Raw genomic sequence first — 21959 nt, forward strand, 5'->3', positions numbered from 1 at the left:
CTCTCTGAAATGTTCGCTAAAGAATATGAGACGGTTAAAGATTGCACACTGTAAAAAATAACACATGAACAAGGAAATAAACCTAAAACTTTTGTATCTTAGGATCTGAATGCAGCACGCAGAGACTAACTACACAATTCACATTCCTGCGCCATGAAATTCTTTTGACTCGACTCAAGCCTTTGACATATGAGAACATGACAGTAGGTGAGAAGAAAGTATTATACATTTCACTTCTCCTTAGCACCCATTCATATGTCAATCACCTGAGCCTGGCAGTTAAAAAACAAAACAAAACAAAGTGTAGGTGAAATCTTCAGCCTACCTGTGGACATTTTAGTGCTGTATGAAAAGCACTGTGGCTGGAGACTGCTAGTACATAAAAGATTCAATTACGGATTTAATACTAAGGCTTTAAAGAAGTTGAGTTTGAAACTCTTGTGAGGTTTTACAAGGATGAGAATGTGACAGGGAGCCCAGTTTTTATTGTTCAGCAAGGGCAAACAGTAAATGCCTGAGCACTTTACCCCCCCCCCCCCTCCCCCCCACTATCACTTGAGCTGATCTCGAAACGCAGGTGTGTCTTTGGATGGTGGGAGGGAGTTTGGCAGCCCCGCTAGTATTCAGCTCAGTTTGAAGAGTTTCAGCTTTGCAGCTTTGCAGAGGCATCATGTGCTCTCCACTTCCCTTTTTCTCCCTGCTACTGATCTGCGCAACAGGGTCATGGGCGATGGATGTCACAATGCCCTTTATGGAGTACCTGGACCAGGAGCAACTGGTGTGCCTGAAGTGGGGCTTTGACAATCCAGCAGGTGACATTACATTCCAGCTGGCGGTCAACACCACAGGCTGGGTGGGTTTTGGTTTGAGCCCGAACGGAGACATGAAAGGATCAGACATCGTCATAGGAGGAGTTGGATCCAGTGGAAGCTACTTCTCGGTTAGTTATGAAATAATTATAAATGAGCAGCTGTTGTATTTTTACTTATTTAGTATAAACAGCTGGAAGCTTTCATCCTCATTCATCTTGTTTAATTTAATTTTGTGTTTTGGTTTTCTTTTCAGTTTCATATCAGTTGTTTTAGTTTGGATTCTATTGAAAATTATTAATTTTTGTTTAGTTTTTAGATTTGCATAGTTTTAGTTTTTAGTGTTACTGTGTCCTGTTCGGTATTTGTCAAGGACAGAAATAGAAAAAATAGATACAGCGGTGTGAAAAAGTGCTTGCCACCTTCCTGTTTTCTTATTATTACATGGCCCTGTGTGAAAAAGTGATGGCCCACACCTTGTTAAATCACAAATTAACTGTGATTAACCACATGTTATACAAAGCTGAGTTCAGTGTCACTGCCACACCCAGGGATGATTACTGCCAGACCTGCTGAATCAAGAAATCACTTAAATGGAACCTGTCTGACAAACTGAAGCGGGCTAGGAGATCTCAACAAAACATTTCATGATCCAAAGAAAAAGCTGAGAAACAAAGTCACTGACATCTATCAGTCTGGAAAGGGATATAAAGGAATTTCTAAGGCTCTGGGGCTCCAGTGAACTATGGTGAGAGCCATTATCCACGAAAGGAGAAAACTTGGAACAGTAGTGAAGCTTCCCCAGAGTGGCCAGCCTACTAAAATTACTCCAAAAGTGCACTGATGACCCTTCCAGGAGGTCACAGAAGAAACCAAAACAACATCTAAAGACCTGCAGACCTCACTTGCCTCTGTTAAGGTCAGTGTTAAGGTTAGTGACTCCACTAAAAATGGGGCTGGGCAAAAGTGGCCTTCATGGCAGAATTCCAAGATGAAAACCACTGCTGAGCAAAAGGAACAGAAAGGCTCGTCTCAGTTTTGCCGGAAAACATCTTGATGATCCCCAAGATCTTTGGGAAAATATTCTGTGGCCTGATGAGTCAAAATTAAACTTTTTGGAAAGTGTGTATTCTGTTACATCTGGTGTAAAAGTAACACAGCGTTTCAGAAAAGGAACGTCATACCAACAGTAAATTCTGTGGTAGTAGTGTGATGGTCTGGGGTTGTGTTGCTACGTAAGGGCCTGGAAGACTTGCTGTGGTAAATGGAACCGTGAATTACAGTCATCTGCTCGTGACCTCAAGCTGAAGCACACTTGAGTTTTGCAGCAGGACAGTGATCCAAAACACACCAGCAAGTCCACCTCTGAATGGCTTAGGAAAAACAAAATGAAGACTTTAGAATGGTCTAGTCAAAGTCCTGACCTGAATCCGATTGAGATGCTGTGGCATGACCTTAATAAGGCATTTCATACTTGAAACCCCTCCAGTGTGGCTGAATTACAACAATACTGCAAAGATGAGTGGGCCAAAATTGCAGTTGTTGCTGCTAAGGGTGGCCCAACCAGTTGTTAGGTTTATAGAGAGGAATCACCATGCAGGTTTTGATTTTCCCCTTACTAATAAACAGCTTAATTTAGAAACTGCATTTGTGTTTACTTGTGTTATCTTTTTCTAATATTTAACTTTGTCTGATGATCTGAAACAATTAAGTGTGACAAACATACAAAAAAAAAAAAAGAAATCAAGACGTGGGCAAACCCTTTTTCACACCACACAACTTTTGTAAGTGATCTTTCAAAAGGACACACCTAACAGTGCCAGAGACTAATGTCTGGCTTTCTGCTGTTGTTTTTTTCCATTAGGATCGATACGCCACGGGCAACTCCATGCCTCTAGAGGATGCACAGCAGAGCTACACTCTCCTCTCTATGCAGGAAAATGAGGGGCAAACCGTCATGACCTTTAAGAGGCCTATTAAAACGTGTGATGATAAAGACTTCCAGATCACTGTAACTATTTTGTTGCTTGTTTCTTTTCTTTCTTTTTTTTCTTTCCCCTTATCACAGTCTGCATGTGTGGGATTAGTGTGACACAGCCATCACAATTATTATTTTTATTTTGTCTAATGAAGGTTTTTTGGTTTTTTGGTTTTGTTTTACAAAATAGTTCCCATAAAAACATAAAAACAAACAAGTGAATCATGCTGAGAAGAGGTGCAACGTTTCTCTCTTCATACCACATCTATAGGTCTCATATGACACCACAATTAGACTTTGTTGTCTAGGCCTGAAACACAAGTTAAGTCTCTTTGTTGTACCCTTTTCTCTGTTTTCCTTCTTTGTTGCCATAGATGTAATTCTCTGTCTAATGCTCAAGTTTCACAGTCTACAATCTGCAATTCCAGTTCTTTTGTTAGGCTCCCCGGGCTTTTTTTCCTCCACACATTGCCCTGGGTTTCCAGAAGAATACAATGGCATGATTTCATTTTGAACACATGAAATGCTACACAGTTCCTAGTAGCAAGACTCAAAGACTATAGTACACCTTTGCAGTAGCACAGAAATCTACACAGTCAGCGCATTAAACCACTTTATGTAACATGTTAAGTTATTTTACAAGGTATAAAAAGATATTAATAATCAGAAACGTCTCACAATATCACCTTCCACAAGAATGTATATATTACTGTATTGCTTCTATGTGTAAGGGATCATATTGCCTGACCTAAATTACCATCTCTCTCTCTCAGGCTCAGCCAATCAAACTCATCTTTGCCTATGGGAAAACAGATGAGATCTCTTACCACGTGTCCAGACGAGGCACCAAAGAAGTAAATCTACTGAACTATATGCCAAAGTCCATCCCAACCAACTCCAGCTATCTTAGTGCTACGGTGGACAACGTAAGAATTACTGACAATAACAGTCAGATCAGAAATATCGTATTGTTTGTTGTTTATTTACCTTTATATTTGTTGTTTACAGATCATAGTCCCTTCCAACACTACCTACTATCACTGCAAAGTTATGCAGTTCCCAAAGTTAAATACAAAACATCATATTTACCAGGTAAGCATTATTTCTTTATGTTTCTGTCGTCACTGTTCTTTCATTTGTGTCTGATTGGGTAATTAAAATGCATATAAAAGCACACCCACATTGATGTATGTGTAAGCATAAATAAACTACCGTAATAAAAAAAGTGTCACAACAAAGTAGACTTTATGAATTTATATGCTGTCATTGTGATTTTTATGTTTATTTCAACCTCGTTCTCCTAATTTACCTCAGATCGAGCCCGTGATCGAGCACCTTGACCTCATTCATCATATGCTGCTGTACCATTGTCCCCCCAAAGTGACAGAGCCTTATGACAAGCCATGCTACATTGGAGACATAGGAGACAGCTGCTTTGGAATAGTGGCTTCTTGGGGAGTGGGAGGCGGGGTGAGAGAGACTGTACACTGTAAACCTAAAGAAGTTAGCAGAAGTTTATTAACTTAACAGTTGGACCTTATCAGAACTCCAATATTTTGATTGCATTTGACATGTACCTTTTGTCTAAAATAAAAGTAAAATTGTTTAATAATTGAATTCATAAATATTTAGTAACAAGAACTTAGTTTTCGTTTATGACTCCCGTGTGAATAAGCTGACATAACTTACGAGGAACGAGTACAACAGAGTCACTGTTTCAGTTTAGCAAAACTCAATATTTATTGTTCACTTTTATAATCGTTTTTTTAAATAAACAAAAGTCAAACATCAACTTTGAAAACTCAAAAACAAGTCAGACAAAATGTAAAGTTTATTTATATTTTTATATGTAGCGGGTACTTAATATCCAAAATAGTTAAAGTTCATCTGAACTGACTAAAATGAGAGAAAATATTGGATTAACTTGAGTTTGTGGGACTGTTTTTTTTTTTAAATTAAATTTACATCACATCATTTTTTTTCTTGTGTGTGTTGTTTCTGTGCCAGTGTTACATCAGTTCTCCTACAATTCATCTCTAAATCTTCAGGTGTACGAGCTTCCGGAAAATGTGGGAATTCCCATTGGAGGAGAGAAGAGCGATGCATTCTATAGGCTGGAAATCCATTACAATAACCCAGAGAGGAAAGAAGGTAAATAGTGAGTTCATTAAAACTAAGGACAAGTTAAAAGAGAAATATGACCCCTTGACCTCTGCAGTGAGGTTGCCGCATTGATCTGGATTATTTTAAAGTGTCACTGAAAATTAATCCAGAGTTGTTCAAAATGTTCATCTTTCACTATGATGAAACATTTCTGGCCTGATAGAAGCCTTAATTTTTGCATGGGTACTCTGGCTTCCTCCCACAGTCCAAAGACATGCAGTTTGTGGGGATAGGTTAATTGAAAAATCTATAATAATGCCCATAGGTGTGAACGTGAATGGTTGTCTGTCCCTGTGTGTTGGCCCTGTGACAGACTGGCGACCTGTCCAGGGTGTAGCCCGCCTCTCACCTCATGACAGCTGGGATAGGCTCCAGAACCCCCCGTGACCCTGAAAAGGATAAGCAGAAGCAAATGGATGGATAGATGCCTCAGACTAAAACGGGTAGCATTAATCTTAATCTTACATACCAACGCTGGGAGAAAACCGGCTCCCAGCTAGAGTGGGGGGCACCTGGGGAGCCATGTTTAAATACTGCGGCACAGATGTGTTATGCTGTGCTTTCCATTGCCACCACCAAAACACCCAGTTAGGTTGGCGATCTAGTTAAAGTGTTGAGGCACTTTGACACCCAGTATCCAACTATGTTTGTCAAAAATTTAATATGCTTCCTATGATCTTGAATTTATTTACTTAACTTTAATATCATTATTATTATTATTAGTAGTAGTAGTAGTATTTGACTGTTCTTTTTCTCTCTACAGGCATTAAAGACAGCTCAGGATTAAGATTACACTATACTGCAAAGCTACGGCAGCATGATGTGGGCATTATGACTACAGGTGTCTTACCAGGAAGCGTGAAGTACGATATCCCTCCAAAAGCTAACCAGTTCCACACCTACGGCATATGCAACACTGCTTACTTTTCAAAGGTATGCACCTCTGCAATATGGATTCCAAGATGTATTTAAAAAGTCTGTAAAAGTTTTTTTTCTCCTTCCCATAGTTTTTGAACCCTGTGCCTGATCTTCAAGTGTTTGCTGTGTTCTTGCACACTCACTTGGCTGGGACGAAAGTCAGAGCTGGCCACTTCAGGTAAAAAACAAAAAAAGGCAGACTCTATGCAGCTCAACAGCAATCAATGTCGTCTGCATGAATTTAGAGTTGATTTTCCCGGTGCATCCCACTGCAGAAATGAACGACAGATAGATTTTTTGGGCATAGATGAAAACTACAACTTTGATCTACAACAGGCTGTCAGTTTGGGAAGCATAAAGACAATCAAGCAGGTAAGGGTTCATTACTTCCATGCACATTTATGAACACAATAGAGAAAAATGGAAAACAATTAGCTGTCTATGGTTTTTTCCTTCCACTACAGGGGGATGAAATTGTAGTGGAGTGCACCTACAATACTACCAATCGTGCTTCAGTCACTAAGGTGGGTTAGTAGTGTATGACCTTGTGTCATCATATGGCTTGAATGAAATCAAGACTGCCTGAGTGAAACCAGAAAAAAATGTAGCACAAGTAATCTTAAACAAACAAGTGGTTTACTAGTTTTTGCATCCATATCTTAGAAATGACATGTAATGCACAATGTTCAGCTGTGATTATGACTGTTAAATATGTACTGCTTCCCATAGCAGCAAAATCCTTGTATCAAGAAGCATACAGATATGAACACAGTGTTCCTTCCTATTCATTATAATAATATCAAAAGATATGTGATCTGTAGTGAGGATAGGGAGTCAAGCGGAGACCTGGAGGTGTGCTCTGGAGCAAAGATGAATAAAAAGAAAAAATATCTGTAAATGAGAGGGAGACATTTGTAACGTGTGAAACTGCAGGGAGTAGAGGTAGTGAAAATGAACTAGCTTAAACACCTGGGGTTAACCAGGAATAGAGGGTAAGTGGGGTGGAGATGAGTGTCAGGAATGATTTGTGATTGAAGCAACAGTGAAAGGGAAAGTTTACAGGATGGTAAACCTTGAAAAGCACAATCTTCAAACCATACATCATAATGAGACCTGTTGTCATGTATGGTTTGGAGATCGTGGCTCTGACAAAAAGAAAAGAGCTGGAGCTGAAGATTCTATTATTTTCATCAGGAACCACACTGGACAAGATTAGAAATGAGTACATCAGAGAGGCAGCTCAGGTTGAACAGTTTGGAGACAAGGCTGAGATGGTTTGGACATGTGCAAAGGAGGGACAGTTGATTTATCAGACAAAGGATGCTGAAGATGGAGCTGCCAGGAAGGAGAACAAGAGAAAGACCTCAGAAGAGATGCAGAGGGTTGGTGTGACAGAGGAGAATGATCCACTGTGATGACTCCTAAAGGGAGCAGCTGGAAGAAGAAGATCTCGCAATCATTTTACACCATGAAAGCAAGTTAGACTGCATTGAATCTCTAATGCATGCTCCTTTCAGATGGGGTTAGCAACTACCAATGAGATGTGCCTTGCTTTCCTGTTCTACTACCCTGTGATCAACATCACCTCATGCGTTAGCATTCCAGATACCAAAGGAGTGCTGATAGACGCAGAGAAGTAAGCTCTGATGCAATGCTTCAGCCACCCTTTTGATTTTTTTCCCCATACATATGCATTTGAGTAAACTAGCTATATACTGATTTTTGACAGAATACCCATGGATAAGATCACTGAGTATGAAATGATGTTAAAGAAGGCACCGCAATATCAAGCAATCATAAACAGTAATGTAAGTATCAGTCTTAGTTATTTGATACTGTTCTTTTTTTCCTGTGGGATTTAATCAAATGTTTTTGAAGATTAAAAGATAGATACTGGCACCGACAACACGTTATATTTTATTATTTATAGGTTATATAAAATGTTTATATCAATAAGCTTGTTTCTTTACAACTTCAGACATATAGTGGCTGGGTTATTAAAGTACAGGAAATAATATGAATGTGAACGTGATCGGACTGCCTCGAAGAGATTCTGGCAAACCGTCAGGCGTCTCAGGAGGGGAAAGCGGTGCTCTACCTGCACTGTGTATAGTGCTGGCGGAGCGCTGTTGACGTCGACTGAGAAAATTGTCGGGCGGTGGAAGGAATACTTCGAGGACCTCCTTAATCCCACTGACACGTCTTCCGGGGAGGAAGCAGAGTCTGGGGATGAGGGGTGTGACCCACCAATTTCCGGGGGCGAGGTCACTGAGGCAGTTAAACAACTCCTTGGTGGCAGAGCCCCTGGTGTCGATGAGGTCCGCCCCGAGTTCCTGAAGGCTCTGGACGTTGTAGGGCTGTCTTGGTTGACACGTCTCTGCAATGTTGCGTGGAGATCAGGGGCAGTACCTGTGGACTGGCAGACCGGGGTGGTGGTCCCCATCTTCAAGAAGGGGGACCGGAGGGTGTGTTCCAACTACAGGGGGATCACACTCCTCAGCCTCCCCGGGAAAGTCTATGCCAGGGTGCTGGAGAGGAGGGTTCGTCCGCTAGTCGAACCTCGGATACAGGAGGAACAATGCGGTTTTCGTCCTGGTCGCGGAACACTGGACCAGCTCTTTGTCCTCTCGAGGATACTTGAGGGTGCATGGGAGTTTGCCCAACCAGTCTACATGTGTTTTGTGGACCTGGAGAAGGCATTCGACCGTGTCCCTCGGGGCGTCCTGTGGGAGGTGTTGCGCGAGTATGGGGTGTCTGGCCCATTGCTACGGGCCATTCAATCCCTATACAACCGTTGCAAGAGCTTGGTTCGCATTGCCGGCAATAAGTCGGACTCGTTCCCGGTGGGTGATGGGCTCCGCCAGGGCTGCCCTTTGTCTCCGGTTCTGTTCATAATTTTTATGGACAGGATTTCTAGGCGCAGCCAAGTGGCGGAGGGCTTTCGCTTTGGTGGCCTCAGAATCTCATCTCTGATTTTTGCGGATGATGTGGTTCTGTTGGCTTCATCGGGTGAGGGCCTCCAGCTCGCACTGGAGCGGTTCGCAGCCGAGTGTAACGCAGCGGGAATGAGGATCAGCACCTCCAAATCTGAGGCCATGGTTCTCAGCCGGAAAAGGGTGGAGTGCCCACTCCGGGTCGGGGATGAGTTCCTGCCCCAAGTGGAGGAGTTCAAGTATCTCGGGGTCTTGTTCGCGAGTGATGGGAGAAGGGAGCTGGAGATCGACAGACGGATTGGGGCTGCGGCTGCAGTAATGCGGACGCTGCACCGGTCAGTCGTGGTGAAGAGGGAGCTGAGTGTAAAAGCGAAGCTCTCAATTTACCGGTCGATCTACGTCCCTACCCTCACCTATGGCCACGAGCTGTGGGTAGTGACCGAAAGAACGAGATCGCGGATACAAGCGGCGGAAATGAGCTTCCTCCGAAGGGTGGCTGGCCTCTCCCTTAGAGATAGGGTGAGAAGTTCGGCCATCCGGGAGGGGCTTAGAGTAGAGCAGCTGCTGCTCCACATCGAAAGGAGCCAGCTGAGGTGGTTCGGGCATCTGGCAAGGATGCCCCCTGGGCGCCTCCTGGGCGAGGTGTTCCAGGCATGTCCCACCGGGAGGAGGCCCCGGGGCAGACCCAGGACACGCTGGAGAGATTATATCTCTCGGCTGGCCTGGGAACGCCTTGGTATTCCCCCGGACAAGCTGGAGGAGGTGGCTGGGGAGAGGGAGGTCTGGACCTCTTTGCTTAGGCTGCTACCCCCGCGACCCGACCTCGGATAAGCGGATGAAGATGGATGGATGGATGGATGAACGTGATCCCATCATTAACATTTGACCTATTGTTTTTGTTTTTTACATGTATTTATTTTTATCTAACATTGTTTCCTCCTCTACATCTGTTCTGTATTGTTGCCATTTTGCATTTATGCTAAGCATCTTTGGAGTGTTAATTTTTATAATAATATTTGACTGGCCAGTAAGCCAGGCTTCTATACTGTCACACACATCTATGCATGCGTATTTAAGATTTTATAAATGGTTCTTATGGTTTATGATCAAAATATGATAAACACAGCATAATCACAAAGTTGGAGCTTTTATTTGTCTTTCTCTACAGTATGTGGCATTTAAGTGGAAGTCACTGACAAAAAAAGCAAGATATTTCATTGTTTTTTAACTGCAGAAAAAAAGTGTTATTGTGATTATCTTTTTTTTTATTTGCAGCACAATGCAAACCTTTTCCCAAATGGCACTGTAAGGGATCTGATGAAGACACCTGCTGCTTGCCAGATTAGAAACACTTCAAACAGATTCAGCACATCCTGGATTGTGAATCTTGCAGGAATCATACTTGTGCTACTCTGGATTATATTAATGTAGCCCAGGCATTGGCAATAGAGCCAGTTCCAATCCCTATAAAGGAAGACAGAGTTGTTCAAATCTTTACTGTATCGACATTACATCAGATTTTCCAAGCTTTTGGTTTCTCTTTTTATGATATCATTTATCTTTCTTGTTAAATTTTAATCACAGTCATTTTCTTTAGCACCTGATTGATTTTCATACTAAGCACAGGGACAGGGATATTTACATTACACATATTAAGCCATTAATACTGAAGCACAACTTCAGTTTGTAAGCTGGGATACTGTCTCTACCACAGCAGCAATAAAAACATTTATTGTTTCTGAAATGGCAATAATAAAAGTTTGCATGATTTTCAGTATGAATGCAGTTTTTTTTTTCCTTTATTGCATTACTATTTGCTAATTGAGTAGATCAGAACTTTCTGTATTATTAAATCCAAATGTTGGTTGTTAAGATTAACAGTTAATTACAGATCAAGTGTACATGACATAATATGCTTCCCATGTTGCACAAAAAATGACTTTCTGTTTGGTGACATATATTCTATTGATTTAATGTCTAATTGTTAATTTCTGTGTTTAAAAAAAATCTGATCACTCACGGAATAAAGAAATTCACCGGTAGCAAATTGAACTGCCATTCCCGTAGACAAAGATTACAGTTCAGTTGCTTTCCTAAAGGGGGCGCTCTGATTTATTTGTCTGCATGTTACTGACTGTGCAGTCAGAGAATGAATGTGTACGGCTAGCCGGCTGGTAGCTTCGGCAATGTTGTCAATATCAGAATGATATCGCAGCGGGACAGAGGAGAACTTGCTCGGTTTTATACTGTTACAGATCCCAAGAAGCACCAGAAAGGCTACACTGTGTACAAAGTCACTGCAAGGGTAAGTAAATAGACGATGAGCACTGGGAAGGCTAGGCTAATGCTAGGTGTCAATAGCTAGCAGTGTTAGCCAAGCTGTTATGATTATAAAGAGACCCAAATAAAAACGTCAGGTTAACCGTGTGGCGGTGAATTAAAAGTGGCGACAGCTTTTGAGAACATATGTGTAGCTAATGGGCACATTCATACCCTCTCTTGTTTCAAAATACATGCTTTCTATTTGCTAACTTACACTGTCGATTTGAAGCGAATTGAATGTGACCCAGAGTTAACCCGGGTGTTAATGGTTTGATGCTAAACAACTAAGTTAATGTTATGTATAGTGTTGTGATACACAGATATTCAGGAGGTGGCAACTCGTTCTTTTGTTTCGCTACATTTTCAGCTAACAAAACTATTTAACACTTCTGTGTTAAAGCCGAAGTACTTTATGATCCGCATGTTGAGCAGAACCGAAACACAATACGTGTGTACGAATGAGGAGGAGGCAAGTGTAACAGTGAAGTAAAAGGTGGATGAGTTTAAATACCTGGGGTCAACCATCTAAAGCATCTGAGTGCAGGCTGGGTGGAGTGGGTGGAGAGTGCCAGTGGAGATTTCTGGCAGGAGGATAACAGTAAATGTCAGAGGGAAGGTTTAGAAAGTTGGAGATTAGGTTTAGGTTTAGGTTTGGAGACAGTGGAACTGACAAAAAGAGAGAAGGCAGAGCTGAAGATGTTAACATTTTCTTTGGTAGTGACCAGGATCGACAAGATTAGAAATGATTATATCACAGGGACTGACTAGCTTGGGTTGTTTAGAGGCAAGGCTGAAATGGTTTGTACTTATGCAGAGGAAGGATAGTGGATATATTGGGCAAAGGGTGCTTAACTTAGAACTGCCAGGCAGGAATAAAATAGGAAAACTACAGGAAAAAATTAATGGATGTAGTGAAGGAGGACATGCAGAGGGTTAGTGTGACAGGAGGATGCTAGGAATAGGGTGAGATACGTAGAGCAGCGTGCCTACTGATGATTGAGTTTATCTGATTATTAATCAGCACTTATGCGATCACATTGCTACATTCGCATTGTAAAAACTGGACTGGGGCAGGCTGAGTGTCTTTGTCTGGCTGCTGTCCTTGTTATGACTCTGGGTGATGTCTCGTTCTAACACTCGAGACTTCCATCACTGTACATAATGCCGTCATTGTGACACTCAGAGCCTTGTCCCTGCTCATACTTGTGACAGCCCTGCAAGGAAGTTGCTCTAGCAAGAGATAGGGATCACTCACATGGATTTTCTCTTCTCCCTCTTTTACACAGATAATCTCCAGGAAGAATCCAGAGGATGTCCAGGAGGTAAGACATGCAGCTTTTTTTCAATCCATTTTTTGAGTGGTCAATGCTTCTTTACCTTTGACAACTGAGAAATACCAAGACAAGGGCTACTGTATTTCTCATCCAAAAATAATGGCAAGGAGATATTTCAGTTTCAGATATTTCGTTTTACTCGTTTTAATTCATGAATTTCAGAATCTGGCTTTATGGCTTCTTTACACATTATATCCTGAAACCGAAGCTTAGGTCTTTTAACCAGAAACATTGTGAAATGTAGTTTACAGATAATTAGGCCTACACCTGGAAACTTGTTCATATCTAACTTTTGCACTATTTATTTTAATCTAAATGCTTACTATCTATATATGCCTTGGTATGGACAGAAATCCACCGAAGTTACTCATTAATTATTCTGCTCATTTTACACGGTTTTACAGAGTATTTAAACCAACCATACTTGTCTGTGTTGTGCATGCATGCTGTCTTACATTTCAAACACACTGAGGAATGCAGTTAAGCCCACAACCAGTGCTAATGCAACAGGCATGATGTCAATTACTGTATGTGTTTCTAAGAGACAGAGAGATGTTTTGCCAGAAACACACATACCTCCATTACTGAGTAATCTTCCTGTTTGGAGGATGTGATTGGCCTAGTTTTTCCCCACACCATCCAGCAGCCTAAAATTTCCGCACACCACAGTAGCATCTCAATATGTGGCCATTATGCTTTTCTTTATTCCACTAAGTAACTGCTTCATTCTGGTTGTTGTGGCTTGTATTTAAAGTTTCGAAACACAAGATGACAGCAAAATGTGGACTACATTGATTTATGTTTTGGCCTAGTAGCAGTCACATGAGGGAAAAGTCTCTGGAGTTAAAGGCTGTGGAGTACTCTGGTTGTTATGTTAGCTATTTTTGAGTTTAACAAGATAGCAGTGATTTAATAGCATTATCGGTGACAATGAGCTTGCATTTACAAACAAGTAGAAAATCAGCTGCTTTTGTTCAGTCAACGATAATAATCATAATCCATTCAATTAAAGATAGATAGATCTTTAAACCCCAAATGATTGATTTATCTGTGTCTTCTGTGTCTGTCTTTCTGTAGATAACAGTGTGGAAGAGATACAGTGATTTCCGGAAACTCCATCAGAATCTCTGGCAGCTGCACAAGAATGCATGTGGCCAATCAGAGCTGTTTCCTCCCTTTGCTAAGGCCAAGGTCTTTGGTAAGAAGATGACTTTCTCTATTCCCCTGTGTCACACATTTGCCCTAAAATTATCCAGAGCGAAAGCTTGTCTTGATTGACAGAATTACTCCTCTACAGTTTTGTTCTTCTGTGAGATTTCTTTCGATTCTACAGTACCTCATCTTTGAGTTGTTGAGATTTTGAACAAAGAAAAATGTGAATGTTAGACTCTGTAGTAGGCGTGCAACTAAAGATTATTTTGTTAGTCGACTAATCTGCCAATTTTTTTTTTTGATTAGTTAATCGGTCAACAATTATTTCAATAACTCTTATTCCCGCTGTTACCCTGTTGTCTCGTCCCAAAGCAAATTAAAATAATGACACAGGAAACAAAGGATTTTGAAAATAATCAAATGTGTTTAAACATTACTCAAGAGGAACTCTGTGAGAATAAAAATTAAATAAATAAAAAATTAGGTAATACAAATTAAAGTGTTAGTAGTATTTTGGCAAAAAAAAAGTTATGTGCAAATAGGAAACTAAAAATGGCTTCTGTCCATAAGTTTAAATAAAGCTTAAAATTAAATCATAAAGATTTTTTTTCCAGTCCAAAATGAAAAAAATTTGCAAAGTTCACAGATGATTTAATTCATGAATGCACGATTGCAGTGAAAATGCTCTGGACTGTTATCTTTGAGATGATGTCCCCAGCTGCTGATAATCATGCTGAGGATCCTCTCTGTCATGACTTCAGTCATTTGAGAGGTGCAAGAGCCTCTTCTCAGGACAAACTCATCTATACGCCTTTGCTTAATACTAGGAAAGCTGAACAAAACAGAATTGGAAATAAAACCAAATCACAAATTTAGTTTTATTTCATAGTTTCTCAGATGGTGTAGTGATCAATACCAATTACACTGTTTAATCCTGATATTGATGTGAGAAAGAAACTAGGAGACAGTGTAGCTACTGCTGTTTAATGGTTTTCTATCGCATTTCACTTACTAGCCAACAAAACTGAAACAGTGTTCGCTTAGCAAGCATCATCCATGAAAAGTTTCTGACAGGTAAGCTAATATAAACATTACTGTACACACATGAACACAAACAAGGTATTAACGCAATGCACTAACTTGACTGCTTAAAACTGACCCATTCAGAGTCGACGTCACAGCTCCAGGGTGCCGGTGTTGTGTCAAAAACTGATTTCCAGATTTTTCCATGCGTTTTATATGTAACGTCTTTAGTGCATGGTTTTAGAACATGATGCGTCGAGAATAAAATTCCACGGTGACAAATTTTCATAGTTGAAGTCATCAATTATATCGACGCATCGTTGCAGCCCTGCTTTGTAGAGATGGATTTGCCCACTTCAGATAGCTTGGTGTTATTATACTGTAAGCAGGCACTAGTTATAATAAATACAGTATAATCACTTGCGTAATGGAAGCATCACTTATGTATGTTTTTTGCATCTGTGTGTGCCTGTCGTAGGTCGTTTTGATGACTCGGTGATTGAGGAAAGAAGACAGTGCTCTGAGGATCTCCTGCAGTTCTCAGCTAATATCCCTGCTCTTTACAATAGCCAGCATATCCAAGATTTCTTCAAGGTATTCTAGTACACATTGACAGAAACACAAGAATAATCGCAAAAAACTTTTGACTGAATTATTTTTTATTGTCCAGGGTGGTGAGGTCCATGACGGCTCAGAGCTCATTGGACCAGCGGAACCCTTTTCTGAGTTCCTGGCTGACACTCTATCAGACTGTAGCTCTGATGGTAGGGTTGCACACAGAATGTCTTTCCTGTTATTAGTCTTCCTTTCAGCTTAGGTGCTGATTAGTAGGTGCTAATTCAAATTTGCTTTGCGATGTCTGGATATGTTTTTCAGTTCAGAGAGATATCAGTGGGGCAGAAGATTTGACTCTCACATCAGAGTATGGAGGTATGTACAATAAACTTGCACACTTTAAATATTTTGGGATATATATGGATCTAATAAATGGTGAGTGTAAAAAAGAGTCAAGACAGGATGGAGAGGGTGAGCATGGGTGATTTGTGACAGAAGAGTGAAACTAAAGATTTATAAGATGGTAGCGACCAGAAGAGACAGGATTAGAAATGAGTACGTGAGAGGAAGAGCTGAGATGGTTTGAACATGTGCAGAGAAGGAATAGTGGACATTTTGGACAATCAATATAGGGCTGCCAGGCAGGAGGAAAACGGGAAGACCACAAAGAAGGTTCGTGGATGTAGTGAAGAAGGACATACAGAGGAGGATACTAGGGATGGGGTGAGATGGAGAGACAGGTGATCTACTGTGGCTACCCCTAAAGAGAGGAAGATGATGATGTAGTTTTGTTAAAGGTTTATGTTTGTAGCTGTCCGTTATGACTGCGGGATTCCTGTTATTCCTAGGCCCATCCAGTGACAGCGACTTGACCTCCCTTGCGGTGGACACAGACTCTTTGGCTGAGTTGGATGATGGCATGGCCTCAGGTCACACCTCCCCAAACCAGCCACAAGGGGGAGCCACCAACATTAGCAGCAGCTGCAGCCCTCGCTTGCCCTCCCTGCATGTACGTCGCACTCCATCACCTGCCCCGGTCCCTGCCTCCTCAGCCCCTAACCCAGAGGTTAGCTGGCCAGGTCGAGCACCGCTCTTCCCCAGCAGTCTGAAAAAATCCACTGGCGGCAACCTTAAGGACGTTAATTCAGACTACTTGGACAAAGCCAGTGAGCTCATTTGTTTTGCTGTCCAAAAGGAGAAGGAACAGGACTACCAGGCAGCTTTTTCATACTATCGCAGTGGAGTTGACTTGCTGCTGCAAGGCGTGCAAGGTTAGTTTGACCAAGAGCTCAATAAATTTCTATATGGTCTCATAGTAGTTGAGTGACACTTGGGCTCAGGAACTTACCTAGAACTCTTGCTTTGATGTTGTAGACTGGCAGTTATTGAAATGCAGAAAAAGCATTGTCCAGAAACCGTCCAATTTGTTAAAATTTCACTACAAATGTACCTTAAAAAGGATCTATTAAGCATAAATGCGTCATTTTTACTTTGTAAGCCATTTAAATTCCATGCTTTTAACTTTAGACTCCACTCTATTCGATCTACTTTGTTAAAAAAATATTAATTACATTTTTTTCTTTAGGTGAGCCAAGTGCTACACGGCGAGAGGCCGTGAAAAAGAAGACTGCCGAATATCTGATGCGTGCAGAGCAAATATCTAGTCAGTATCTGAGAAGCAACATGGGTCAAGGGTCAACACAAACAGTGGTGAGTGGGAGTGAAATGCTGGTTCATAGGCTTTCTGTATTGTATTACACAAATGTTCTTTATATGCATGCATCTACCAGGTTCCTCACACGCACTGCAGTGAAAACATCATAAGTTTGTGAATGAATTGATTAAATGATTAAAGGAAATAAGTTTATCTTTTTGAATGAATGATTTAATTGCATATGTATGAAACACTGAAAGGTTTTTCTTTTCAAGGCCTTTGGGGTACAGTGCTGCTCTTCTTTGAACAGAGGAGGGCAGCAGAGTCCATCTGAGGAGCTGAGAGCTTACAGGGTGTTAGGGGTCATAGATAAGGTATGCTTTCAATTTACAAGTGTTGCATCCTCCAAGCTGACTGTATGACTTCATTTAAGTGTTGTTTCATTCACCCAATCACCAGTTTGCCTTTTTTCTACCAAGTAATTTTTTAATGAAAACACATTTCATTAAAATACACATTCATGTAATTTGATAGCAGAATTCTCACAAAATAATTACACTCAGGGCTAGCAGACATTCGTTAATTTAATGATGACTTCGACCCAGAGTATGGATGTTATCCAACTCCAGATTTCTCTTCCTTGTGTGTCCTTTACTTCTTTGACCATCTCTTTTATCAGGGGTAATAAAACACAGTAGATTTACTGGATGTATGGTAAGGGCTGAGTGTGTGTATGTTTAGCATCAGTTATGACTACCACAAGGTCAGTTTGGGTTGCTGGTCCTCTCAACCAGCTGCCGGCGAAGCAACTTCTCCACTCAGCCATGAAATGACTTGGCAAGCAGCTCAGAGAGCGACACACAACACTGAATCAATGATGCTCATCCTACACACTCACTCAGACACACGCACACACAACAACAAACCCTAAGGAAAACGTTGACACAATACCAACATGTATAACTCCACTGAGGTGCACTCAAAATACACAATATGTCAGAAGTCTTTGAGGCGTTAAAACAAAACAAAAAAACCTCAATCAAAGATGAAGTTATCCAGCAGTGGTGTTTTCTTTCCTCTTATCTATTTCCACCCCCTCCTCCTTCCTCCTTTTACTTTAAATGGGGACAGCGGGGACAGATGGAGAGAGGTCCTCACCCTGCTGCCCCCACCAGCACCGCCTCACCCACCCCTCCTATCTATCTCCCCCCTTCCCTGATGTTTGTTTCTTAATTATATTAGCACCCTGGCTAGCACCGCCACTCTGTTTACTCACTGCTCCATTCATATCCATTTAGCCTGCACCTGTTTGGTCCCAGTCAGGGTCACATGGAGAGAACGCACTCTCAAAACATACACATGCACCACACACACACACACACACACACACACACACACACACACACACACACACACACACACACACACACACACTGGGTCGCACACATATGCTCAAGCTCTCCCCTGAGACAGGGAGGGAGTAAACGAGCGATGGAGATGTCAGAGAGGAAAGGAGAAATGAGGAAGAAGGGAGAAAATGAAGATCTCAGGAAGGAAAAAGGGGGGAAGTGAAAAAGAACAGGGAAATTAAATGGGGAAAAAAAGGATTTGCTTTCCCTTTCTGTTGACATCTGACAGTTTAGTGATGACACTGCTAGTAATTACTGCCTCTGTCATGACAAATTGCATAGCTCTGTGGTGACATGTTTTAGACAGCACATGTTCTCTAAAATTGATGCTCAGTCTTGTATATAAACAGAGTTATAAGTGACTCTCACTTTGTTCTGAATGTTTTTTTAAGGACCAAGGAATGGCCAGATTTGCTAGAATATTTCCAAGAATATTTAGGTCTTTTATATCCTTTAAAGCTCTGTTGATTCTTGTTTTTCTGTATAATATCACTGAGACTGTTTGGTTGGCACAACAGGATCTGACATAGTAGTGTCAATTTAGTGTAATTTAGGGGCCTGCATTAATCTCTTAGTAAACCTTATGTGTGTCCTGACCTGGTCATTAAAAAAAAAAACTGCTTTGGAGGACATAACCACTACATCATCTTAGTCTGCATATGTCTCTTCGTGTCCTGCAATTAATGGTACTCTTCTATTGCAGGTTCTTCTGGTCATGGACAAGAGAACACAAGAGACTTTCATCCTGAAAGTAAGTCTAGTGTGTGTGTGTGCGCGCGCGTTATGTTGTGGTGTGGGTTTTTTGCCCTGCATCCTCCTCGTCCTGACTGTAAGTGTGAAGTGTGCCAGAAGCCCCTGTGTGTGACTGGTGTAATTGATTCTAATGGGCCTGTCCCTGTCAGCTCCTCTGCTCTCAGGTGTGAGACGTGTGCCAGATGCCAACGCACCGCGCAGGCATAAATGACTACACACACGCGTGCGCACACGTGCATGCATGCATACACACTCTCACACCCGATGTGAACTTTACATGTAGCGCTGATAGATTTGTGTGGCTCTTGTGCTGTATGTAGCTTGATGAATCCGGTGACTTTGGGTTGCCACAGGGCATAACTAGCACTTGGTTAATGGGAAGTTTCTCCTTTGCCACATTTTTTTTCCTCCTATTCATGCACACTCTTTTCTTATCTTCTACTTAAATGCTTGTTATTTGAATCAGTGCATATGTTCCCTTTAATGACTCACCTCTCATCTTTTTTTTCTTTTTTTTTATTGCAGGGTTTGAGGAAAAGCAGTGACTGTGGGCGGACGAAGACGAACATCATGCCTCGCTCTGTGCCCCACATGGTGCAGCTGAGAAAGTTTGTTGTCTCAGAAGACACAGTTTTTCTTCTGCTGCAGTATGCTGAAGGTAAGGGACACATTTCAGTCTCATCTGTTTCATCTTCCCTCATTTGTCTTCTTTACCTCCACCTCTCTTTTCCCCTCCTTCTCCTGACTCTCCGGTCTCCTGCCCCTCTCTGTGCCCTTGTTCCAGACAGATGTTTGATAGAGATGGGTGTGTGTCACAGGTCATTATTCTGAATACCAGGTGGCGCCATGCTTCATTAGCTATGCCAACACCTGGGCATCCTTACATCCCACTCACTCTAGGATGTGTGTGTAGACTGTGTGCGTGGGTGAGTGCATACTATGAATGGCAGCCATATTTTTTAACGCCCTGTAACCTATTCAATCTGGTGTACTCCATAACCATCCTGTGCTAATATTAGTGGACAGTATTGAATTTCATATGGGATGTTCAGCAGGATTTGATAAAGCCAATCAGAAACCGTTTCACTCATTATGACTCACTCCTGTTACACGAAAAAATCCCGTAGTAGTCCTGCTTTTATAGTATTAACATGGAGGTAGTTGATAGGCTGAATAAGGATAGACGGGCAGACGGAAAGAGGCAGTGACCTGAGTGACATTGGACAAAACAACATGTGGATGGGTTTTACTTTCTAAGCCATCGAGCTGCCCCGCTATCATTATCATCACTGTGAACTTCGTATTCATTCTAATTGCACACAGCAGATGCTAGCTCCCAATTACTTACACTACAGCTGCGTGTGATACGTATGTATGCCTGTGTGTATGTAGCCACTCTTTTTTTTTTTTTTTTTTTTTTGATGTAGCATTTTCAGATTCAGAAAAGTGAGATGCTACGGAGCCCCGCAGGGGACATAGGAGAAACAAAAATTAAGACGGACTTTTGCGAGATCTCGCAAAACAAACTCGGGATCTTGCAAAACTAACTCGGGATCTCGCAAAACTTTCTCGCGAAAGTTGAATTCCAACAATGGCGGCAGCTACTTAGTTGTAACTCTTTCTGGGTCACAAAATACACTTTTAAGATATTTTGAGGCGTGAATGTAGTTGTGTAAACGTCAAATACCTGCTCGGTTTACAAGACATCACATATTTGCAAAAGTGCTCCGACGTTTTTGGAGATCTGACACCCACTAGCTCGAAGCTAACGGGAGGTCGAGACCTACTACAGCCGGGAGGAACACCGCTTTCCCGGCACATCGTGCCTCGACCTCCTGGTCGGCTTCGAGCTGGCGGCCTCCAAAGAATGCGGCTAAAACTTTTGCGAGATCTCGCAATACTTTTGCGACATCCCGAGTTTGTTTTGCGAGATCTCGCAAAAGTCCGTCTTAATTTTTTTTTTCTAACTAATTTTTTTTTCTCCCATGTCCCCTGCGGGGCTCCGTAGATGCACATCTGGAAAATGGTGTCAAAAAAATGGGGATTTCTACCTGCATGGAAATCCCCAAACTCTCAAACTCATTTGTGTGCCAATACTTTGTTGTACTTAAGTCAGTTATTAATTAATCAGAATCAGAATACTTTATTGATCCCTGGGGGAAATTATTTTTTGTTACAGTGCTCCATTTTAAACCAACATTAAGACAAGACAGACAATACACTAACTAAGAATAGTACAATATATACATATATATACATACATACATACATAAGTCACTCATAGATAAATAGTTGGAAAAGAAACATGTGTAGTTGTAGCAGCAAACAGTGTGTTAAGTGGATGCGTTGTACAGGGAGATGGCCACAGGCAGGAATGATTTCCTGTGTCGTTCAGTGGTGCTTTTCGGTAATCTCAGTCTCTCACTGAACATGCTCCTGTGACTGACCAGCATGTCATGGAGTGGGTGGGAGGTGTTATCCAACATTGTCTTTATCTTGGACAGCATCCGCCTCTCCGACACCACCTTGAGGGAGTCCAGCTCCATCCCCACAACATTGCTGGCCTTACGGATTAGTTTATTAAGTCTGTTGGCATCTGCGACCCTCAGCCTGCTCCCCCAGCATGCAACAGCATAGAGGATCGCACTGGCCACAACAGACTCATAGGAAATCCTCAGCATTTTCTGGCAGATGTTGAAGGACCTCAGTCGCCTCAAAAAATAGAGACGACTCTGGCCCTTCCTGTAAAGTGCTGTGGTGTTTTTAGCCCAGTCCAGTTTATTGTCAATGTGTACTCCAAGGTATTTATAGTCCTCCACAATGTCAACACTGACCCCCTGAATTGAAACAGGGGTCAAGTGTTTCCTGGTCTTCCTGAAGTCCACGATCAGTTCCTTGGTCTTTGCCACGTTGAGCTGCAGATGATTCTGCTCACACCACGTGACAAAGGAGTCGA

At 41.7% G+C, this 21959-nt stretch overlaps 2 protein-coding genes across 2 annotated transcripts in view; both read left to right on the forward strand.

Annotated features, from left to right (window-relative positions):
• Window positions 1-541: 541 nt before the first annotated feature.
• moxd1l (monooxygenase, DBH-like 1, like) lies at window positions 542-10578 on the forward strand. Its single transcript, XM_085433545.1, has 13 exons — window positions 542-940; window positions 2674-2820; window positions 3561-3713; window positions 3796-3879; window positions 4102-4257; window positions 4836-4938; window positions 5714-5883; window positions 5958-6046; window positions 6144-6240; window positions 6333-6392; window positions 7386-7504; window positions 7598-7676; window positions 10077-10578. Exons 1-13 carry the CDS (start codon window positions 671-673, stop codon window positions 10230-10232), a joined length of 1683 nt encoding a protein of 560 aa, XP_085289671.1. The 5' UTR covers window positions 542-670; the 3' UTR covers window positions 10233-10578.
• A 355-nt stretch (window positions 10579-10933) lies between these two features.
• rps6kc1 (ribosomal protein S6 kinase B1) overlaps window positions 10934-21959 on the forward strand; it is a 28495-nt gene continuing 17469 nt past the window's right edge. The window contains exons 1-11 of the mRNA XM_085431822.1: window positions 10934-11106; window positions 12410-12445; window positions 13535-13655; window positions 15111-15226; window positions 15303-15396; window positions 15509-15562; window positions 16036-16458; window positions 16773-16897; window positions 17117-17215; window positions 18954-19001; window positions 19529-19661. Of these exons, the coding sequence (XP_085287948.1) occupies window positions 11005-11106; window positions 12410-12445; window positions 13535-13655; window positions 15111-15226; window positions 15303-15396; window positions 15509-15562; window positions 16036-16458; window positions 16773-16897; window positions 17117-17215; window positions 18954-19001; window positions 19529-19661 (1351 nt within the window). The 5' untranslated portion in view covers window positions 10934-11004. The remainder of the gene's footprint in view (window positions 11107-12409; window positions 12446-13534; window positions 13656-15110; window positions 15227-15302; window positions 15397-15508; window positions 15563-16035; window positions 16459-16772; window positions 16898-17116; window positions 17216-18953; window positions 19002-19528; window positions 19662-21959) is intronic.

The sequence above is a fragment of the Copadichromis virginalis genome, linkage group LG15 (assembly GCF_057382275.1).
Source record: "Copadichromis virginalis isolate Kocher_CV1m ecotype Utaka linkage group LG15, C_Virginalis_male_GT1.1, whole genome shotgun sequence".
Lineage (NCBI taxonomy): Eukaryota > Metazoa > Chordata > Actinopteri > Cichliformes > Cichlidae > Copadichromis > Copadichromis virginalis.

Excerpts from the sequence above, each read along its gene's own strand:
- moxd1l (XM_085433545.1), top strand. The coding sequence starts at position 671 with ATGTGCTCTCCACTTCCCTTTTTCTCCCTGCTACTGATCTGCGCAACA. Across the intron at positions 6,393-7,385 it reads ATCGTGCTTCAGTCACTAAG|ATGGGGTTAGCAACTACCAA; the intron begins GTGGGTTAGTAG and ends TGCTCCTTTCAG. Across the intron at positions 7,505-7,597 it reads GTGCTGATAGACGCAGAGAA|AATACCCATGGATAAGATCA; the intron begins GTAAGCTCTGAT and ends GATTTTTGACAG.